Source organism: Carettochelys insculpta, chromosome 1 (assembly GCF_033958435.1).
Source record: "Carettochelys insculpta isolate YL-2023 chromosome 1, ASM3395843v1, whole genome shotgun sequence".
Taxonomy (NCBI): domain Eukaryota; kingdom Metazoa; phylum Chordata; order Testudines; family Carettochelyidae; genus Carettochelys; species Carettochelys insculpta.
The window spans coordinates 60,871,423-60,895,137 of record NC_134137.1 but is presented as its reverse complement, the minus strand read 5'-3'; the positions used below and the strand labels follow the sequence as shown (position 1 = coordinate 60,895,137).

The window sequence follows — 23,715 nt, the reverse complement described above, 5'->3', positions numbered from 1 at the left end:
ATGTTGCCCCTTGTCTTCACTGTGCTCATTCTGTGCTCCTGCTTCTTAAATGATGGGAGCTGTGACCTCTATGATGAGCTAAGGGAGTTGAAAACTGAATTTGACATCAGCCTCTACCAGCAATTAGCAGAACTGGAGAACAGAACTAACTTGATAGTTGCGCCAGCAAGCGTGGCCCTTTCTTTGGGGCTGCTGCAGTTCGGAGCTCAAGGGAACACCTTTACACAGCTGGAAAATGCTCTTGGATACAACATCCATGGTAATGTGCACTTTGACAAATTATTTTTAATAATTACAGCTTCCCTGGCTAAGGAGACAGCACCCACACGCACTCAGACTAAACTTCTTTCTAATTAACAAGGTCTACAACAGTGCAGAATGCATTGAGGCTTTTTCCCCATATTTGATTGAATCCTAGGAACTGCCTAACCAATCGCTATGCATGTATTCTTTCTACTTCTTTTTGAGTAATGCTCACTTTTTCTGCTGCACTTTAAAACAAATACATTAAAAATGAAAATCTGGAAGGAGCATGTAACTCTAGCTAAACTAATGTTGGATTCTCAGATTATTCTTTCCATTTTAACCAAAGATTAAGCCTACCACCTGCCACAATGGATCAATAGCTATTTTTCATGATCTGCGCAGTGGTTATAGAAAACAGATGGCTGTCTCATCATCAAAATTTGTAGCTTATATTTACTGTCTGAGCTTTATAGATGACATCAGTCTTCTTAAGCATGGCATTTCTTTTCATCACACAAAGGTGAAAGTTAAAAGTTATAGAGATTGCTATGTTGTGTTCTGTAGCCTTACTTAGTCATTATTACCTTTTGGTAAAGCACTGGTATTCAAAAATGACCTTTCCTATTCAGTCCAGCTATTACATAGAGATAAAATCTATAGGTGCTACATATTTTCTCTCACCTCGCATACACAATGTGTACAGTATGAATACCCTATTGAACACAGGTAGTAGCAATAATGAACTTCCAGAAAGAAAGAACCTGTTTCCCCACATGGGATGTTTGTCCTTCACACAACTGAAAGAGATCAAATAAAAGTTTTCTCTGAAGTGAACAAAACTCTCTCACATACTTACATAGTGGATAGCAAATTGCACATCTCTGTTATACTTTGGTGCTAACATTTTTGTAGCTCTGCCTTTAACTATAATGAGGGATGTGGCACAAAAATACATCAATCTGGTAAAAACTACAGTGATAGCCATTAATATCCATTAAAAAATTCACCCTTTAGGGAGAATCAGCTCTCCCTGTCATTAATTATCACTTTGAATGTTTTGCAGCTTTCTTAGTATCTGTTCTAGCACAGTCTGAACAAAATGCTGCATAAAGATTTGTCTGTCTGAATAACAAATATCAAACAAAATATTTGAAAGCTGTTCTGAACAGGCCCACAAATAAAAAAATAAAACTTTAGTTAGCTAAGATTTTTGGTATTACTGAGATTACAAGCTGGGGATACTGCCTGTCGTATAACATCTGTTTCTGATTTTATCATCTTTGAGTTCTTACATCCTCATAGGAGCTTGCCAAACACTCGCATACTAGTGGAAAACGTACGAGAGAGGCACTTTACACCTAAAAATGTCTGAATCTTCTTGACATCTGTTTGAGGAGTTCAATATTTTTCTCTTAAAGATTAATAAAGCTAAATTTTAACACTATGCCATAGTAATCTTCATGTGGATTATTAATGGGACTCCATTAGATTAAAAATCATGGCCTGGATTCTCGGGTAGTATATACTGGCCATTTTGAAATCTGAGACTCTGGCCCTATATACTTAAAAAGTTCTGAGGCAGAATGGTCCTGTTCATAGGACATTGGTATGGCAAACAAGAAAATTAAGGTCTGTTCCCAATTCTACTACTAACTTGCTGTGTGACCTTTGGCAAGTCACTTCACCTTTGTGCTGATGTTTCTCCTCCCATCCTTTGTTTTGTCCAATTAGATTGAAGCTCTTTGAGCCAGGAACTGTTTGTCGTGTGTATTTGTATTAGTGCCTAGCACAGTGAGACCCTGATTTCCATTTGGTCTTTAGATATTGTTATAATGCAATGAAATAATAATAATAAACAACACCTCTGATTATTGAAACAGGAAGAATACTTTGAAATCTATGTTGCTTCTTCCCCATATATGTTGTTTGTTTCCTATATAGATTTCACCTCCTTTGAAAAGAGGTAAAGAAGAGAGTAATGTTTTCATTTATAGTTAGTTGAAGCCAATCTCTGTCTAAGGTTCTCTCGCACTACCAAAGTGTCTAAGTTGGAGATACTTCAGAGGGATGTTAATGTATTTAAAAAAAACAACAATCTGTTTCAATCACAATTTGTGAACAGAGAATTTCATAGATACATTTGTAGCAGTTTTAGGATCTATAAAAGTAAATTTAAGCCAAGTCCCAGTATAAAGCCAAATTCTGATGTGACAATGTCCTGCTCAGTATGTTTTAGATTCATGTCAGGTGATTTTGTGTGTTAAGCTGAAGGAGGAGCTTGTCTCCTAGAGTCTCTCTTTTTCTTTTTAGCAGGAGGCTGGGTAGCACAACGTCCATAGCACCATGCCCCTCTACTCTTGACTCCAGAAGAAAGGTTGGACACACCACCTCCCTCCCTTAGCTCCATGGAGAAATCAATGCAGGCCAAGGCTCCCTCCATGTTGCCATGCACATGCGCGCACGCGCACACACACACACACACACACACAATTTCAGAGCGGATTTGGGATCCAGATGCTGCAAGAGGAAACTCTGGCATGACATTCATTTGAGGCGAGCTGGAGGTTCTGAGGCCAGCATGGAAGCAAATGGCTACTTTAATGACAGTGCTGTTCTTCTAGCAGAATCTCAAAAGCCAGGCGATATAAGGGCACATGCATGTCTGTCCCCCTCACCCCTTCAACAGAATGATTTAGAGAAAAATCCAGAAGGGGAAGCTCCAGAGTTTTCTCCCCGGCATATCCACCTTGCAGATAAAACAAAGCTTAGTGGATTGTACAGTGGATGCTGCTGCTAACACCCTAGTTCTTATATGGTGCTTTTAGATTAATTAAGATGTAAAGCATTATTGTATTCTAAGACTTCAAAAGCCCTATAATGAGCAACTGTATCCACCCCCAGGAAATGTATAACAGCAGAGTTACTTATTGATAACTGTTGTTCTTCTAGAGTTGCCTCTCTGCCTTCACATTTATGGTGTCTAATCCCTCTAGTGTTGAGCTTCAGAATGGTCCACATCAGGTCACATCCACTGGTGGTGCAGTAGCACTCTCAGAAGAATGACATCATCAGCTCCATGAATAAAAGGCAGTGCAACCACCACCCCTCCCCTAGGCTACCTTAGTTCCTTCTCCCCAGCCTACAGAGTCCTGAAGCATAAAGGATGCTGAGGTAAAGAGGAGGTACTGGGGGTGCTGTGAATGGACACAGGCAACTCTTAAAGAACAGCAGTTACTAATGAGTAAGAACCCTTATTTCTTCACTGAGAGCCTCTATGTATTCCTACTCATGGGAGTTTAGCTGGTGATGCCACCATCAGGCAGTGGTGGGTGAGGAGTTCTAGGCCCAGCACCACCTTACAAACCAAGCCTTGCCATGTGATGCCAAATCCGATCAATAGTGCTGAGTGAAACTGTGTCAAAACTCCACACTGGTGCTTTGTAAAGCTCTACAATAGGAACCCAGATGAGAAAAGCTACAGAAGCAACTGTAGTCCTACTAGAGTGTGTATTTAAGCCAGGAGTTTCTGGTTTTCTGGTGAAGGAGTAACAATGCTCAATACATTTCTTAATTCAGCTTGCTACTAATAGGTTCCCCTTTATCCTCCACCCTGTGGGCAACAAATAAGCAGTTTGATCCTCCTAAGGGACTCAGGGACTAGTCCAGATAATAGCACAGGTCTCTTTTTGCAGCCAAGTGCTCCATTGGGTGAGTTTGGGTCTTCCATCTGGTTGGGAAAGAAAATGAGGAGGGAAATATGCTTCCACAGATGAAAATTTGAGAACACCTGAGACATTAAGTTGAGGCAAGGTCTCAAAATGACCTTTTCTTTAGGTACTACTGTGTAGAATGGAGGCCATCAAGGTACTGGGCTTGCTAACCATCCTAGCAGAGGCAACGGCTTTTTAAAAAGCCATTTTGACTGACAGCTATTTTAAGGAAGTTTGGGACAGGGACTTTTACAGTGGACCCATCAACATCATTAAGACTAAGTTCAAGTCCCAGGATGCGGGAAGTCCTGTAGTAGTAAGAAAGGCGTTACTCATTTCCTCACAAAGCCTGAGAACCCGAGTGAGAGCATAAAGGCGTTTGTCTAACAAAATTATGACAGAATGAAATAACTGCTTAATGAACCTTCAGGGAAGCTACTACTAGAAACTGTGATTATAAACACAAGAGAAACTTTAAAATAGTAAGAACTCCCACCCAGGATAGTATTAACCTTTTATTTTTGGACCAGCACATAAACTGTGTCCATTTTAGTTTAACACTTAAAGGTAGAGTTCTTTCTGGACTTCTACAATCTTACTTGAACTTGCTGTGAACATCTATTCCAGGAAAGATAATGGAGCAGCTGCTGTGGGACTTGATTAATAAAGAATAAAAGGAGAGTAATATAATTACTGCCAGTAAGAAATGGGTTATGGAAAATGTATTGTCCATTTTTGAGAAGATTGCAAAGTTGGCTGGTAAAGAGAGTAGTGGTAATGTAATAACTTAGATCTGTAAAACATTTAACGTATTACATGACATTTTGATTAAAAGATTACAACAATATAAAATTAACATGGCTGCATGTTGCCAACCTCTGTCTTAGGGTTTCTTCATGTTCCTCTGAAGTAGGGTTCATCTATTAGAATGAAGGCATCTAGTCCAGACAATAATTTTCCGGTGATTGCAGTGAGGCAGAAGCTAACATTGGTGGACCTTTGTTCTTTCTATTGATGTCATCTGTGTTTTGCTACGAAAACCTGTGTGTATCTGCAGAGTATTGTGAGGTGTCCCCTTTGGCAACAGCCTCTGCGTCACTAATGGTGTCACGTACTTGAATTACTTTATATTGCTGTAGCATCCAGAGGGTCCAATAAGCATTGGGCCTTCGTCATGTTAAGTGGAAACATGGAGATATATACATATCTCATAGAGCTGACAGGGACCTCAAGTCCAGTTCACAGTCCTGACAGCAGAACCTAGCCTGCCCTGGACCTTTGAAAGGCCCCTTCACGGACTGACTTCACAACCCTGGGTTTACAAGGCCAATGCTTTAACTACTGAGCTATTGCTCCCCAGACTAGATCTTACCCTATCTAACATAGAACTAGAAGGGACCTTGAGAGGTCATCGTGTCTAGTCCCCTGCCCTCACGGCAGGCCCTATCATCATCCCCGACAGATGCTGTTACTATCATGTAGGAAGAAATGGTCCATTGTTATTTGCTAAGTGCTGACAACTTCCTCGGCGGTGAATTATTATTAACACTTTATTTTTGCCATTGCTAGCTTCAAAATGAGAATTATAGCAGTCATTTCTTTCCTGTCTGGCAGATCCAAGAGTGCAGGAGTTCTTACATGCTGAATATGAAGACATGACCAACTCTAGTCAAGGCCCTGTGGTTCAGCTGGCATGTGCCCTATTTGTGCAAGCAGGAGGTCACCTGTCTCCCTGTTTCATTGACCATATGGCACTCTGGGCAAACAGCAGCCTGCAAAAAACCAACTTCAGTGAACCTAACAGGACTGCCTCACAGATAAATGAATGGTTGACCAGTAACACTGAAGGTAAAACAACAACAAATAGAGATGATTCTGTAGGACACAGGGGTAATAAAAGTGGCCAGTACTAGCAGTTAACACTACAGTATTTAACAAAATATAATAAAGTTTAGTACTATGTGCTATACAGAGAGGCATAGCTTAGTGGTCTTGAACACAAGGGTGGGGACCAGGAACATCTGTGCTGTGAGTACAGTGCTGATATAGGCTCAGCATAAGCTTGGACAAGGCTGTAAAGTCTAGGTACATAAATAAAAGGTTATGGGAACAAGCCCTTAACCACTCTGCCTTAGTCCCTTGCTTTGTAAAATAGGGTAAAAACACCAACCTCTTGGGCATGTCCTAAGAACAGTTAGCTAGAGCCAAATTCTTCAAGCTATCACTGTGTGTAGCATTCACCACACTGAACATTTCCAGTAAAATCAAGTGTAGGTGCTCTTAGGTAGGGACCCATTTGTTTGTACAGCAAAAACAGAAGATGAATTAGCTAGCTTTGTTCCTTTACGTGACCAGGAAGATTAATTGAACTAAATCCAAATCTTAGTGAAAAAATGACTCTAAGACATTAGATTTTTGGGCCAGATTAATCAACGGTTCATGTCATTGATTTTGCATGTTATGCCAGGAAGGAATTTGGCCATTGGTTTAATAAGCTGGTAATGAATGTGATTTTAAAAATGCACGTTCAGATGGATATTAATTGATTTTGAGAAGTCCCATCTATCTTCCTCCAACAGAACTATAATGGAAGTTTGTGACAGAAAACGATTGCTCCAGGAAACGTTGGCAATGTCAGTTTGCACTTTGGATGATGCTTTTCTACATTTTTGACACTGCCAATGGCTTCCATAGCTAGGATGTGAACAGAGGCGACTCGTGAGAGGAGTGCCCAGGGGATGGGGGGAGGGACACTGGCCATGTGCTCCTCCCCAGATGGGGTAAGGGCCAGAATAACTCCCCTCCACTCTGAGACCTGCTTCTCCCTGCCCTTGCTTTGCCCCACTCCTTCCTTGCTGTGCCACATCCCACCCCTGCCCACCTCTTCTTCTGTCAGGACCACACTGCTTCCAGTGAGTGTGGGGGTGTCCCAAAGTAGTGCAGCCTGGCCCAAGAGCAGTGTGACCCACAGCAAGTTGGCTCTAGGATGTGCTGCTCTCGGGTCATGCCGCTCTGGGCGTGGTGTGGGATTGCTCCTGCACTCACCAGAAGCAGCACAAAGCGCCTGGAGAGCAGCACAGGCTGTGGCCACCTTACTAAGCTTGTCCCCTTGTGTCACAGCTGGTGGGTGCATTGGGGGGTGGAACTGGGGGAGCATAAAACCCCTCGTGCATCTTCCTCCACATGATGTGAATAAAATGGCTGGAATAACTGGAAAACATCACACCAAAGCCCTTATTCCATGGTAAGAAGGACACAACCCTGCTCAAGGCCTGTTTATTAAATCACTGATGCTACCAAAGTCTGAGTGTGTAATTTTATGTTCAGCTAAAATGTAACATAGTTTTACCACTCCGTTTCAATTAGTGCGCAAAGCACTTATGCAGTCATTTAAGATGGAAAGCTTTCAGGGTCAAAGAGACTATCAGGTTCATTGAGTCTGACTGACTGCTCACTGCAGGCCACAGACTCTCACCCACCCACTCTGTCATAGGCCGATGACCTCTGGCTGAGCTACTGAAATCCTCAAAACTTGACTGAAGTATTTCAAGTTACAGAGAATCCAGCTCAAACCAGCAAATGACCCAGGCCTCACATTGTAGAGAAAGGTTAAAAAAACAAAAACAAAAAAACACAACTGGGTCTCTGCCAGTCTGACCTGGGCAGAAATTCCTTCCTGATCTCCAGTGTGGTAATCATCTCTCATATTCTAAGATAACTAGAAGGGCTTACTTTAAATTAACTTTCTAACACAGGCTGTGTCTCCACAGCAGCATTATTTTGGAATAAGCTACTCCAGAAGAGATTTTTCTAGAATAACATATTTCTAAATAGACCATCTGCATGCAATAGAGCCTATCTTGGATTAGTGGAAGCACTATAGCTTATTTCAAAATAGCCCCAATTCCCTGTTTATACAGCCCCTATTCCAAAATAACTTTGCTGTGTAGACACACCCACAGAAAGTAAAGCTAGCAACAGTGTTTTAACTCTGAAAATTGTTAAGAGAGGTTTTGTCATACCAGAGAAAGCCAAGAATCCACCTAGTTTGCTCTCTAAAAATATGCAGGTGTGTAACTGATGTTGAATGTAGCAAATGCCAAGACAAAGTAAGAGATACACTAGTTTTCAGTGCCAAATATGAACAAAAGTATGACAATGTCAGAGTGACCCTCATCTCTAATTTATTATAGGCAGAATGTTGCTCATCTGGGCCACTGGGCCACTTTTATAAGCCTGTCAGAACAAAAGGGTTCAGAAAAGTTTGAAAAAATAATTTGATAATTTGACCCTGTATAATGTCACTTTAAAAAAAAAAAAGAATTGCAGGATTACCTCTGCAATGCATGTGTGCAGATGACACAGAGTGGTGACAGAAGGGTAGTCATGTTAGTTTGCATCTGCAAAAACAAGAAGTCCCGTGGCATCTTATAGACTAACAGATACTTTGGAGCATAAGGGAGCGATAATTCATCTTCTCCTTTTCTTGCACAGGTGGAGAAGCAGACTGCATATATTTGGACACAGTTGATTCACCACTTAACCAGATGGCTGTGGTGAGCACCATGTACTTTAAAAGCATATGGCAAGAGAAATTCTCTTTCAAAGACACTCAGTTCTTGCCTTTTACCACTGCGGAGGGCATTACCCTGGAAGTGCCCACAATGTACCAGATGGCCGAAGTCAATTATGGTAACTGCTTCGCATGCCACATCTGACATATAAAACTGTACTGTAAGCTACATGCAATTTTAATTCATTTACATCCAGTATTGCCTGCTGTGCCCTAGGTGTGCACCAACATGGAGAAAAAGGCCATGGGAAAAAAGTTCAGAACTAGGCCTTTTCTCTGATCTCTAAAACCTGTGTGCATTGTGCTTCTATCCAAACGTCTCCTGAAAAAGATACTGCAGTTCAATGATGCTGGAAGGTGAAAACAGGAGTCAGTAATGCCTAAAGGCAGCATTAGTGTAGGCTTGGACTTTAGAACTTGTATTCGGTCTCAGTCCTTCTCTCGCTGAAGTACATAGCAGAACTCCTACTGCAAGTCAGTTAGAGGTGGTGAGCCAAACAGCTGTGGATAGGATGCAAAGAGCCACATATATTTATATTTTATATACCCTTATATATAGGGATACATAAAATATATATATATAAAACGCATGGCTCAATGCCCTCCCTCTTCCTGAGAGCCAGGTATTCCCAGCCCTCCCCGCTCTAAATAAATGTCCTCCCCCAGAGCCAGGCACCCCAGTCCCTTCCCTCATTCCATGTCAGCAACTCACCACAGCTGCCACCACTGCCACACCCTTCTTCCCCTAAGTAAAGGGCAGCATGCGCAGAGCAGGCACGTGGAACTCCCAGCGTGTGGCTCTGAGGAGGAGCTGATGCCACACTGCTGCTGCCGCCACACCCTTCTCCCACCAAGCAGCCGGGCACGTGCACAGAGCAGGCTGGTGGTCACTCTGAGAAGCTGCATTTAAAGGCTCAAACAGCTGCATGCGGCTCAAGAGCCACAGGTTGGCCACCCCTGTGCTACTTACTTCAGCGAGAGCAGGGTTGGACTCTCACTGAGAGCTGAAATGTTAAGCAGAACCCAGGAATTCAGCCCTTCTCAATTGGAAAAGGGTGGGATCTAGACCTAGAGAGCAGCGTGAAGACAACAGAAAGGATAGCTGATGTTTTAACATCTCATTGACAGGATGGTGCCCTCTCTCAGGCTATGTTGCAAAGGCTACACTGGTAGGAATCTAAACCTGACTGTCTACTGGCTCCCATGCTCATCAGAAAGAAAGTGCACTACCCACTGAACCTTACTGACATTTCGTAATGATTTGTAGCCAATTACTTATACAGACATTACTGTTACACATTGGTATTCATGAGACTGCAAATATAACTACTGATCATTGAGTAAAGAAATAGAAAAAAGCTCTCTACTCCTAAAGCATCAAATGCAATAGCTCAGTAAAGGTGGGGGCCTGAGCTTGAGATTCACTGTTCCACGCACGGCCCATAATGGCACTCTACACTTGACGGCTTCTCTGGGCTGACCACCACAGGAGCTGTTGTAGGACATGTCATTATCCCATTAGAACACTGGCTCCTTAAGCGGGTTTAGCAGAGCTGTGACATTGCACTGCAAAAAAGTTTTACGTGCATCTATGTGACACAGTCAGCAACTAGTTAATGTTAAGGACACTTAAATTAATGGATGCTGTACCCTGTTCATTTGAAGATCTATTAAGTTTTATCCTCTTTTGTGGTTATAGATTTAATGACTTCTGTCTGATGGGTTCTAATTGATTTGTAGTTCAATAAAACTACGTGCTTCTTGAAAGCAGCTTAACCTGTGCTATTGATCTGGGCAGAGGGATAAGACCATTGGTCAAAGTACTTCTCAATGAGTCAAGTGGGAGCTGGTTTTTTTCATTTTTTTGCTAGTAAGTGTAGCGATTTTGCTAGTAAGTGTACTGAGTGTAGTGATTTTGCTAGTAAGTGTAGTTCTACTGAAACATGCAACATTAAAAGAGCTGGAGAATAAAGTAATATATTTATTCAAAAAGAACTGTAGCAAGATTAGTTACATTGTAAACTCACCCATCCCCCACACTCAAAGTTCCTCAACCTTGACCATGTAGGAGTACCATTAGGGTGAGAAGACAGATAAATCACCCGGTGTCAGTGGACTGGCAACAGAGACAGCCACAAAATATATCAGTTATTGCTATTTATGTTATCAAATATGTGGTGGGGACATACATCTGCTTCAGAGTGGATTGAGACAATTAATGCAGGACCTGTGACTTTCACTGTGACAACAGCCTGGTCCATGTTCAAGCCAAACTCTGAAGCCTTGTACTAGCACCTTCAACCATCTCGTTCCTCAGAATTGCTTTTTCCCTTGAGTGATGCGAAGCCTTGTTTTCCAACCTGCAGGTCAGTTCCACGCTCCATCGCTGGAGCAGCTCAGTGTGGTTGAGTTACCTTATCTGGGGGAAAGAGTCAGCATGTTTGTGGTGCTTCCCAATGACAGGAGGACATCTCTGTCCCTGCTTGAGTCACACCTGTCATCTAATGTCATCACCCTTTGGGCCAACAGCTTAAAGAGAATGAAGATGGATGTTTTTCTACCTAGGTGAGTGATTCTATACTTCTTGAGGGCATGGCCATCCTTTAACTGCATCTCTTATTGTCAGAGCTGTGCTGTGTCCTTTATTGTTGACATAATCTATGATGTGTAGACAGTCTGTCCTTTTTGTAGGACACTTTCAAATCTGCTCACACGATCAGCAAAGCACAGCACCCTCTCTCATCTGTAGTCAGCAGTGGGTTCAGGCATGCGTAATACTATATGTATATTATATGCTATAACTAAACCATTACTTAAAAACCAACATGAATGTGATTCTACAAGTCCTAGTATTATAAAAGTTGGTTGGGGTCACAATAATGCTTCAAAATTTACAAAGGGAAGAAAAGTATTTGTGCCCATTTTTGCTCCTTTTTGCTTCATAAGCAAAACTTTTTAAAGAGAGTTGTCTAAATATTTAAAAGCATTTTTCCTGTGTGCTTTTAATATTAGCAACTATCCCAAAAAACTGCATCTCTTCTATGCACAGGGCAAGTTCATTCAGTCCATCACTCCAGCTCTTCACTGTTGCTGGAATTTGCACGTGATCCAACAGCATTTTAAAAAAAGGAATGCCATGATGTACCATGTGGGTGCAAAAGACAGAGGGCATTTCCTGGATGTACTTAGCACATCAAATAAGCACAGAAAAGCTTTATTTCATACCCCCATAAGTACATTCTCCACGCTAATGAAACACTGGGAAATGTTTTGCATATTAATATTCTTTTTCCATGCTGCATTCCAACTTACAACTACAGATTTTTTTTAAAAGAAAGCACAAATAAGGGACAAAAACAAAGTTCACATACATATTTAAATGAAATCTACTGTGTTAATTTCAGATTCAGAATTCAAAGTCGCTTTGACTTGAAAGTGGTTTTACCTGCCCTGGGAATTACAGACATGTTTGATCCGACTAAAGCTGATTTTAAAGGCATTTCAGGTAAGACTATTCCCTATATAGGAAATGTATAAATATTTAGTAAATGTCTACAAAATGTTGGTTTCACTGAATCAGGAGAGCTGATTCTTCTGTGTTAATTATACTTCTGAGTCTAAGAAAATTAAAAACACAGTGCAGATTCTATTTAGCTGCTGTAGAATTGAAGTTTCTTTCAAGCTACTATATTTTATGTTAAGTAAAATCTTGTGGTGGTGAAAGATTTTGAGAGATTAAGGCCAGTGAGACAGAACATTGCTATAATGTGTTTGCTTAAGTGCTGGCTGAAGTCTACGAGAATTGCAGGAGATCAAGCATATATACCCATTCCATAGTCATGACTTTGATCCACCTCCACCTTTCAGTGTACCTGTAATCTCCAGTGTACCTCCACCTTTCAGTGTACCTTTAATTTTCTGTTCTGCACTCCAACAAATCAACATAATATGCAGCCCCCAAGCATAATACCCCAAAACTGTATGTAGTTATGCTAAAACTGACTGACTACCTGTGTCTCAAAAAGCCAGATTTTATTCTACTCACTGGAAAGTTTTATCCTGGTTAATGTTACAATACTCCTTAACTGTCCACGTTCTTTGACTTGGACATGTATCACTTCCAGCTAAGTAAACAATTCCAATTTGGTCACTTGCATTCAAAGATGCTTAAATGGAGATTTTATGGTGAGACTCAGACTTTATAACTTGTTTCTGGTCAGTGTTGGATTGTTACTAGATGGAGGAACAGCCACAAGGGGTGCGTCTACACTAGCCAGCTACTTCGAAGTAGCCGGCACAACGTCGAAATAGCACGCATCGCGTCTACACGCACTGTGTGCTATTTCGACGTTGAAATCGACGTTAGGCAGTGAGACGTTGAAATCGCTATTCCCATCTGAACATGGGAACAGCGCCCTACTTCGACGTTCAACATCCAAGTAGGGTGTGTGTAGACGATCCGCGTCTTGCTACTTCGAAATAGCTGGGTCCTCCATGGCAGCCATCGGCTGAGGGGTTGAGAGACGTTCCGTCCAGCCCCTGCGGGGCTCTATGGTCACCACGTGCAGCAGCCCTTATCCAGGGCTTCTGGCTGCTGCTGCTGCAGCTGGGGGGCCATGCTGCATGCGCAGGGTCTGCAACTAGTTGTCGGCTCTGTGGATCTCGTGCTGTGCAGGGCAAGTGCGTCTGGGAGGGGCCCTTTAAGGGAGTGGCTTGGGGCTTTGCTGGCCCCTTATTTCGATGGGGAGTGCTTGTGTGTGTGGACGCTTCGCATTTCCTTCCGGGGTGCCTCCTTTCGATGTTCCCTGTCGCTACTTCAACGTTGAATGTCAATGGTACCAGCCCTGGAGGATGTGTAGATTATACGCGTTGAAGTAGCCTATTTCGATGTCCTAACTTCGAAGTAGACTACTTTGATGTAGTGTGCTAGTGTAGACGTAGCCAAGATGATTTGCTGGTGCAAAAGAAAGCACTTTAGAGAAGGTTTCTGATCAGGAAAGTCGCTTCTGTGGGACAGACTTCATGGCATAGATTTTGTTTCTACCCCCAGCACACTTGATTATAATGGGAACATGAAGTGCACAGAACACTTTGTTAATATGTTTGCTCAAGTTCACTGAGCGTTCATATTATAAAATGTGTATAACAGCTGTTTAGAAAGAATAAGTGCTTAAGGGGAATGAGCAACAATGGACCAAAGCATATGGGGAGTTTCTTCTGTACTATTTATGACTTGCCCGCCACTGTGCTTCTTGATTAAGAAATATTTGAATGACACTTTTTCTCAAAATGTACCTGTTATATTATTTAAGTGTGTCTTTATTACCACCCTTTCCCCCCTATAATTCTAAATTGACCTGCAGGCTCAGGCACAAAGGAGAAAAGCAGTGCCACTGCTTTTTAACCTATAATAATAAAAATCGCCTGGGGGCTCTACAGTCGGGGTTTTAGAACAAGATTGCTGAGAATAGTTCTAAGTGCCACTTTTCTCAGCATTCTGTTTTATTTTTAACAGTGACTGTTCCTGCTCAACATGTTTTTGCAAGAGTTTCTTTTGATTGCTTAGTTGACCCAGCAATAGTTCACTGTTCCCAATGCACTAGAAGGTTGCCATTTGTAACATGAAATTTTACTGTTAGAATTAGTGAAAGTGTAACTCTCACATGTAGGTGTGGTTAAGTGTCCCATGTAATAGAAGCTAGACCACTTCACAGAGAAAGAATAAGTGTCCTCTACAGCCTAAGCTGAGAGACAGCTGGCCTTTAGCTCAAGCTGGAGAGGCACCTGCACTAACCTCCAGAAGTCCCAGGTTAGAGTCTGACCATGGGCAGCTACAAAAGGATAAATGACCCACTAGTTGTGCACATACGAATTAAGTGTTGAATTCTATCATGTTTATTAGGGTAGTGCCTAAAGACCAAGCAAGAAGGGGGCTCTATTGTGCTAAATGCTGTCGAAACACTGAGTACCAATGTCCATGCTCTGAGGGCCTAACACTGTAACCGGACAAGACAGACAAGATATAGGAGCAGGTGGAACACACAGAACGAACAATGTGATGGGAAACAGAATTTTGGTGGTGGGGAGTAAGTAGGGAGGGAGAGGTTAGTTAGGAAGTGATAGGTTAAGTGGAAGAAAAGTGAAGGGGAGAGGGAACTTTGAAGAGACAGTGGATGAAGAGAACCTGCCAGGGGAGTAGAGAGAGTAAGAGGGGCAGGTGTGATGTGACTGTGAGGGAGGGGGAGGAGGAGGGTTGGAGCAAACAGCCAATGAAAGCTGGAAAGAACCAGATTGTTTTATTTAGAGTTATAAGAGTTCAAAGTTACAAACAACCTCCATTCCCAAGCTGTCTGTTGTGAGGTTCTACTGCAGAAAATTTAGTAGTGTTTTATATAAAACTTCAATTATGTCTGAAAAAGCTGGGAAAATATTATTGGTAGGTCAAATATGGAGAAAGTATGGGCATGAGGCGAGTCCGGTAACTTGTCCAACGTCACAGAACAAGCCAGTGGTATGCAAAGGAACAGAACTGAGATGTTATGCTAACCACTGTACCATTGCCTTCCAAATGATGTTAGTTACTTGCATAGCCATAGTCTCTCGAGACGAAAAGGGGCCATAGTAATAGTATTAAATAATTAACCCTCAGACCCCTTTGTAAGGTTAAGTCATACTATCCCCACTCTACAGATGGGAAGACAGATACAAACCCACAATATGACTTGACCAATACTACACAGTGACAGAGTTAGCATTAGAAGTTATACTCTTCCAGTGCCAAGGCCCATGCTCATTCCTCCAGACCACCTTACTCCAACACTTAACTATACACAGATTAGCAGAGTAACACCAATCTCCACATGCGTGCAAGTTTCTCTCTCCACAATCTCTTTGAAGAAAATTGTACTTTATCCCGAGGAAAGAAGTCAGTGGAAGACATCTGTGACAAGAGGCTAGGTTATACCTACTACGTGGCCGTAGTCAGCAGGTTATTATAGTTTACGTTATTGCAGTGACACACTTGGAAAACTAATCATTCCATAAAAAATTGGAATTGTTTTACAAAGCAATTCAACCCTTTTTCAGTGAATGCCATGTTGTAAAGTGTACAATAATTTAAATTTGAGAAAAGGTGAAAGGCAAGATTGCTATGGTTTACAGCCAACATTTGTAGTTTTTGGTGAACAGAATAAAAGTACCACTCTCATGTGTGCTGCTCTTTGTTGAACAGCATTAGAAACAATACCTGCAAGTAGTAACTCCATAAACTGATAGCCGAGAGAAACAGTGCTGGTTAAAAGTCTATTAAGAATTCTAATCACAGTCATCCTGTACATTATGAATGCTCTAAGTCATCACCAATGAACTATAACAGTTAAAATGTTTTGCAAGCAGCGGAGAGGTGTTTTGCTCATTATTCAGAAATTGTCTTTGAAAATTCTTTATTGACATACACCATTTTTGGTTAAGATAAAAATGCATGATCTATTCTCTATTTTAAATATCCACTATACCACGTGAGACCCAGGTGAATGAATTAGCTAGTCTAAATTAATCTTTGAATTTAATAGTTGAAACATAAGCTGTCCTACCTACCTGGGGTGGAACGTCTGGTTTCCACAGGAATTTAGGAAGAGTTCAAATACTCTGGGGAGCAGGAGGCAGTATTATTTTTTTTAAAAAAAATTGGGTTGTGTTGATTTTATAATGACAAACGAGTAATAACTATTAATACTCAGCTTTGATTGGTTTGTTAGATCAAGGCAGTCTTTACATTTCAGAAGCTATTCATAAAGCAAAGATTGAAGTGACAGAAAAAGGTACGAAAGCATCAGGAGCTACAGGTAAATCAGATGTACAAATTTCAGTAACATTTTGCATCTGAGTCATGTCATATAGCAGCAAGAAATGTTATAATTTGAGGCCTCATTTAATGAGGAATTTGCACATTTGCTTAAATCCATCCCTGTTCAGAAAGGCACGCAAGAATGGGTTTAGCTGAAGTTCCCTTAACTCAAAAGTAAAAATACTTTGGTGTTCTGGTGAATCAGTTCCAAATTTAAGAAACCACTTTCATTCTATGTGTCCTTTTTTCAGTTGCTCGTAACTTTCTTAAAACATTTTTTTCACGTTTCATTTCAGAACATTGGAAAATTTGAGAAAAATGCAACCAACCTTGTTTTTCAGATTAGCAAGCATTGAAGTACTACAAGCACCCAAAAACATTTTTCTTCAAACCTGCTATCACGTTCAAATAATTTCATTGAAAGGCAACTGAAACAGACAGTTTGCTATGGGGCAAGGAGGGCTGTTACTGACTCACCCCTTTTCCTTGGGCATTATATTCCATTATGTCTTCCACAACATGCCCTAATGCACCACCCCCATGACTTTGGAGGACATAATATAATCATGTAAAAAATATCACATAAAGCGTTCTATGTGCTGACACAACATTGACACTCTCCTGTGAATTTTTCTCAGATGCCACCCCTGGCAAATGATCTTTCATGCCTGGTTTATAGAACCAGTGTTTTAAGGAAAACACTACAGTAGTTAAGGATTTGAAGATTCACCTTTGTGCATTGCTTTGCAGGTGTAGTTTGTTTGGAAAGTTCGTTTCCCCTGTGCAACAGTTTCTGGGGCAGATAGAATTTCACATAAAAAGGAAAAAGATCTGTATGCAAACATCGCACCTGCAAGCGCAGCATATACTGTGGTTTTAATCAATGGCTTTTTCATATTTCTTTCTTTACACAACCCCAGAAATTATTGACATGTAAATAGAGAACCCTACATTACTATTTGAATGTGGAGAATTTTAAAATACCAGGAATCAAAAGTTTATCATCCTGTTTCTGCTCCACCCACTTTATGTCGCAAGAGCCCTACCACGATAGCTGGGGATTCTCCTTGTATATAAAAATGCCAGTATAACCATCTCTATGCCTGCTGTTCCTGGCTATTGTAGCACATGGGCTGTGTTGGTAACATCCCTGGAATATGCTGCAGCTGTTTCCTCTTGTGTAGAGGCTAATTTGGGCCCCAGCTGCTATGGATGTGGGGGAACAAAATGGGGGCCATAAGATACACTTGTAAAGCCTCTTCTCCTTGTGCCTAGAGTAAGTATTGCTTAACCACAATTAAAGGTCTAGCTGAATGATCTCGTCTACACGAGAAGCCTGTTGATAGAAGTCACCATCAGAAGAGATTTCCCAGCAAAACTTCTGTCGACAGATCATATCTACACATAAAAGCAGATAGAAAGAGCAATCTGCTCACTCAACAGAGAGAAGCCAGACTGCCCAGCCCTCTCTCGACAGAATGGCCAACTGGAAGCTCTGTGAACAGGGCTGCCCAATGAACTCAAAGCCCTGTCTGTTGACAAAAGGGCCCCAGAGCGTCTACACGGCTATTTTATCAACAGAACACTGAGAGAGGTGTCATACCCGAATGGGGAGAGGTAGAACATAGCTGGCCAGAGGTAGAACATGTACTGGGTTTTGTTGACTAACTGTTGACGAAGTGCATTTGTTGTGCAGATGCTCCGTGTTTTCTTCTGGCAAAAGTCCGGTTTTTCCGGAAGAAGCCGTTTGTGTAGACATGGCTAATATGTCTGAGGCTACATCTACACTAGGCAAAGTCAGTCACCCACAGATACACAATTCTAGCTACAGCAATTGCGTAGCTAGAATCGACGTAACTGTGTGTGGCTAACCTGACAGTCTACTGCAGAAGATCAACCGGAGAGTTTCTCCCATCAACCTCCCTTACTCCTCGGGTCTTGTGAGGAACACAGGGTCAACTGCAATCCTTGAGAGGTCAATTTTGAAAATCCATATTAGACATGCGAAATTAAACCCCAGATGATCAACCCTGAGCAGGTCAGTCTTCTGGGTACTGTAGCCCAAAGTAGCAATACCTTGAGTCAAATGTTCAAAGTAGAATTAGTGCTGGTTGTTTATACAATTGACTGTGGTTTATATAGGATATGTATGCATGCTATAGAATTAACTTTGCTATGGAAACAAAGATTGCATTTCTTGACTTAAATTCTCATCTTTATTAAAATATCAATAATTAAATTAAAATCCCCTATAGAAGAGATGACTTCAAATGTTTACATAGCAAAGACTGAGTACAACTGCAATCAGCAGACATGACATCTAATCCTTTTTCCACTGAATTTAATGGGAGTGAGAAGTCTCAGTAATTTCAGCAGGAGCAGACCCATTGAAAAGAACTGCTTTTCAGGAACAGAGAATGTGTTCAGGGGATGTGTGGGGTGGGGGCAGAGGGCAGAGTGGAAAGAAAATCTGTCACAGAATCATAGAACTGTAAGGCTGGAAGCACCTCAAGAATTCATCAAATCAAGCTTCTTGTACTGTGGCACAACCAAGTACACCTACACCATCCCTGATGGGCATTTTTCCAGCCTGGTTTTAAAACCTCCAATGAGGGTGAGTCCAAAACCTCCTTTGGAAGTCTGTTCCAGATTTTAATTACTCTTGAAATTAGAAAGTATGTTCTAATATTAAACCTAAAATTCCCTTGTTGCAGATTAAATCCATTGCTTTCTGTCCAACATTCAGTAAACATGGAGAACAATTAATCATTGTCCTCTTAATAAGAGCCCTTAACATACTTGAAGACTTAGGACCCCGTCTTATTTTCACAAGACTAAAAATGCCATTTACAAAAAAAACTTGTCACATTTTCTAAACCTTTTACCATTTCTGTAACTCTGCTCTACTCTCTGCAGTTTGTCCTAATATACCCTCAAGTGTTGTGCTTAGAATGGGACACAGCGCTTTAGCTGAAGCCTCACCAGTGCTAATTACTTCTTGTCTTACATCCAATACTCCAGTTACACCCCAGAACATGAGCACTTTTTGCAGCTGCATCACATCACTGAGACTCATCCAGTGTGATGTTGTTACAATCCCCACATCCTTTTCAGCAGTACTGTTGCCTACCCAGTTACTCCCCATTTTGTAATTGTGCATTTGATTTTTCAAATGGGGACACTGCAAAGAGCAAGCAAGAGGGCCAGAATCAGAATATTTAAAACTTAGCACTGCACATAATCACAGCAGCGCCATCTGCTTTCCACAACTCACGTTCTGCTGTCTCAAATGTGGTCAGCTTTATAACATCTTTGCCTTTGTTCTTTCGCATCGCTTGGCCTTGTGCCTGCTTAGCTTTCTCTTTCGCCAGCCATTCACTCAGGATGTTCTCTTTTCTTCCTCCTGTACTGCATTGCCTTGGCTGGATTTAGCATGTTTAACTATTAAGTACAGTTGTCTGTAGCTATAAACACCTGGAGAATCTAGTAATGCATTTTATCACAAACAAAATTGGAAATAATTAGATGGTGGGAGATGGAAAGAAAATTGTAATTACCCTAAATTTATATTACACACACACACACACACACACACACACGTTTAAAATTGTTTTTGGTGACTATTTATATCCTACACACCTACAATGTGCTATTTTCGGTCAGTGTATTAGTTATACTACCCAGAAGTGCATTTGGGCAGTTACATTTACACAGTTTTAATTTTTATAACTTTAAGTTAAATATATAGAAAGAAAATAACTTCAGAGCAGAAGCAGTCTTGTGCTTAAGGCACTGCCCTGGTGCCAGGAGATGTGTGTTTAATTCATGGAGCTGCCCTAAGCTTCCAGCATGATCTTGGGCAGATCATTTCATCTCTCTCTGCCTATGTCCCCCCTCTGCAAAAATGGGTAATTAGTGTCATTTGTCTACTTACTATAAAGGCTATAGCTATGCATAACTAGTTACAAAACAAGCAAGTGGTGCAGCGGGATCTTGACTGAGCCTTAAATATAAACATTGTAAAACAAACAGCAGGGTTGAATATTAAAACTCAAAGGCAAGCAGACATAATTACTCAGTGAGTAGACAGCACTTCATTGCTTGAGTAATTCACCCTTGCAAACTTTTACTTGTTCTTCTACCTTGGAGAATTTTTCTGTTAGGTAAATTAAAATAAATGTAATGTTCATCACAGTAAGATAACTTGAAGGTTAAGGTAGTAAAAAAGTAGTTTTATGACTGTGCTCTATACAAAAAGGGAAATTGAAACTGACAAGTGAATGTTTCTTTTCTCTGGCATGGAAGCTATGGTGCTACTGAAAAGATCTCGAAGTCCTATTTTCAAAGCAGACCGGCCCTTTCTTTTCTTCCTGAGGCACACCAATACAGGTATGCATGATTTCTTTATTCAGTATAAGTAAGTCATTCAGCAAATAGTAAAACATTTTACTAGTCTCTCCCATAAATAAGGAGCTATCCTCTAAAATAACTTCAGATGCTATACATCTCCCTTAAAATATAATCTGTAGAATAAACTTTTGGCTACAAAGAATGGAAGCAGAAAAGTTAACAAAACCATGAAAATTTAACACGACTTCTCTTCAGCATCAGTTTATTGCCCAAAAGTACTCTGATGGCCTTGGGTACTAATGTTTATTTATCCAAAAAAGGGAAGATACAGCACATATAGGAGCAATGCCAGTTTCTCCTGTCCCATCCTCAAACTTAAGCATCTCTTTATTTGAAAGGCATGGAGCCTCATCAGTCCTGTAACTGAGAAAAGAAAGAAGGCTGCCACCGTTAAGTATTAGAAGTGGTTTTGATAAGGAAACTGAACAAAAAATTAAAAACTAACTATATTCAACTATAGTCAAGTAGCACTTTAAAAACTAGCAAAATAATTTATTAGGTGGTAAGCTTTCGAGGGACAGACTCACTTCATCAGATTTATAGCCAACAGCTCATTATTTTGTTAGTTTTTAAAGTGGTACTTGAGTGCTTTTTTTGTTTTGATAGAATACAGACTAACAGAGCTATCTCTCTGTTACTATACTCAGCTGCATACAGGTTGAATCTCTCTAATACAGAACTCTCTCACCTGGCAACATCCATGATCCAGCATAATCTGGATGACCACTTATCATGGGTGTGGCCAAATGTCCCATGGTCCGATAAAGTTTGCTTACAGCCACCAGTCCTGGCTCTGAGTGTTCTGTGCTGTTATTTAATTGTAATTTACCCCTAAATGTCTTTTAAGAGCCCAGTAAGTAGTGAAAGTGTTGGTAATGTGCTAGACAATATTGACCTCCCATGGTCTGGCAAATTCTCTCTTTCAGCACCAGTCAGGTCCTGAAAGTGCTGGACGAGAGAGGTTCAACCTGTACGAAAGAATAAAAATTGGACTGTAAAATATGAATTTAGAGAAATACTTCAGCAAGAAAGAGAACACCAAACAGCATTCTAATCAGAACAGCATCAGAAACAGTCATAGCACTGAATATCAATTTTTTTCTTTTCTCTTTACCAAAAAAGTGATAAAATGCACAGATGCTTTTGGTAGACATCTGTCTTCTTTGGAGAGAGAAAAGAGTAAATAAATCTATTTTTAAAAATGTCTTTAAGTTTGGCTTATTATCTATTTGGGAGAATCAAGTCCCAAACTCTTACCACCTGCAAGTTAACAATAGGTCTCACTACAGAAAAGCCCAAGATCTCTCCCCCCAGTATTTATACTCTGCAATGTGCTGGACACTTCCCAAATACTTAGGAAAATATAGCTCTGTCCCAATTATAATGTAATTACAAGCTCCAATTTCCTCTCTGAGATTCTGCTTTGGAACATGTCTCTCTAGAGAGAAGACAAGATCATCTGAAATGGGATGGTATTTTAAGTGATTTAGAACACAGGTTAATTATGGAAACTAATAAGGCATAACCCATCAAATGGGCCAAATTCATCTCTGCAGTAGCTCTACTGTATGTACACAAATGAATTTGGTCCATTACTACTTTGTCAGGTTCAAAGACATTTTCTTTTTGGACAAGATTTAGATAAGGAAGCATCGTGTTCAGAACCTGTTAATAAGCAACTGAATCTAATGTGCAAGATTAGTAAATTAACCTGGCCCTTAACTGGTTTCACAGCCTTTTGAAAATGCAGCGCACTTACAGCAACTGCACCCACAAAACCAGTATTTGAACATATGTAACTGACAGTTAACCTAACCATTCCATGTACAAATTAGGTGCAGTTACATGTATAGGCAATAAGTGTTTGAGTATGCAATTTTAATAAAGTGTTTACTTCAATTTACAGGTTCAGTACTCTTTATTGGAAGAGTTACAAATCCGTCAGAATAAGTATGTCCACTGCCCTCTTCCCTTATTCCTTCTGCAGCCATCTTTCCTTCAGTGAAATTGTGACACGCTGTGCATATTTATTAAACACCGAATACTTGCAATTATTTTGCAAAAATCCACAAAGAAGAGCAAAAAATGTTTAACGAAATAACCTTGTAAATAAAATGCATTACTTTTGCATTTTGCGTAGTGTGCTTTTATTTTGAAGCTATATAAAAGCATCTTTTACGCTTAAAAATGTTTGGAGTCACATGCTAACAGAAGATTGGCTAAAACCAACAGAATGTGTTAAATCTATCTGTGGTCTTTACGCAGAAGACTGACTCAGCTGAGAGACGCAATACCTATTCACCACAAAGTTTTGCATTACCTTCTATTTTTCATGTGGTAATTTTTTAGACTGAGGCTAATGCTAAAAAAAAAACCACACACCAAACAGCAGACAGACACACAGCAAGTCTCCTTTTGGCAATCCACACTACGCTTGGGGTTGCCTGAACATAATTATACCAATGTAGTTAAATTAGCACAACCCTCTGGCTTGTATACATACAGTTATACTGATACAAGGAAATGCACTAATTTAATGGTCCAGTCATTATCATGGTAAGGTGGCTTGTGTGTCTCAATGACCCAGAGAGTTATGCCAGCAGGAGCTACAGCTCCTGGAATGGTCACCCAAACTGGACAGGGTAAAGGGCAGAGACCAGACAAATTTGGATCACATCTTCCTGAGGTAAAAGGGAATGGCTTACAGTTAACATTCCTTTCTGTAAAAAAACAAAACAAAACAAAAAGCAAAAGGTACAGAAACATCTACAAAGAAAACTACAACTACACAAGTCTTGGGAGGAGTTGGCAATCCACCCAGATGGAGTATGAAGCATGCTAGGAAAAGCCAAAAGCAACCTGCCCTGCAGATGAGAAGTTTTGTCCCGAGACAGAATGAAGAGGAGGAGACTTGTAGATGACCTATGCTC

The 23,715-nt window shown here is 40.7% G+C and overlaps 1 protein-coding gene across 1 annotated transcript; it reads left to right on the top strand.

Moving 5' to 3' along the window:
* SERPINE3 (serpin family E member 3) lies at positions 1-22,749 on the top strand. Its single transcript, XM_074987513.1, has 8 exons — positions 1-259; positions 5,571-5,804; positions 8,451-8,648; positions 10,896-11,094; positions 11,934-12,034; positions 16,287-16,373; positions 20,681-20,764; positions 22,692-22,749. The coding sequence occupies exons 1-8, from the start codon at positions 1-3 to the stop codon at positions 22,733-22,735; spliced, it is 1,206 nt and encodes a 401-aa protein (XP_074843614.1). The 3' UTR covers positions 22,736-22,749.
* Positions 22,750-23,715: the final 966 nt, after the last annotated feature.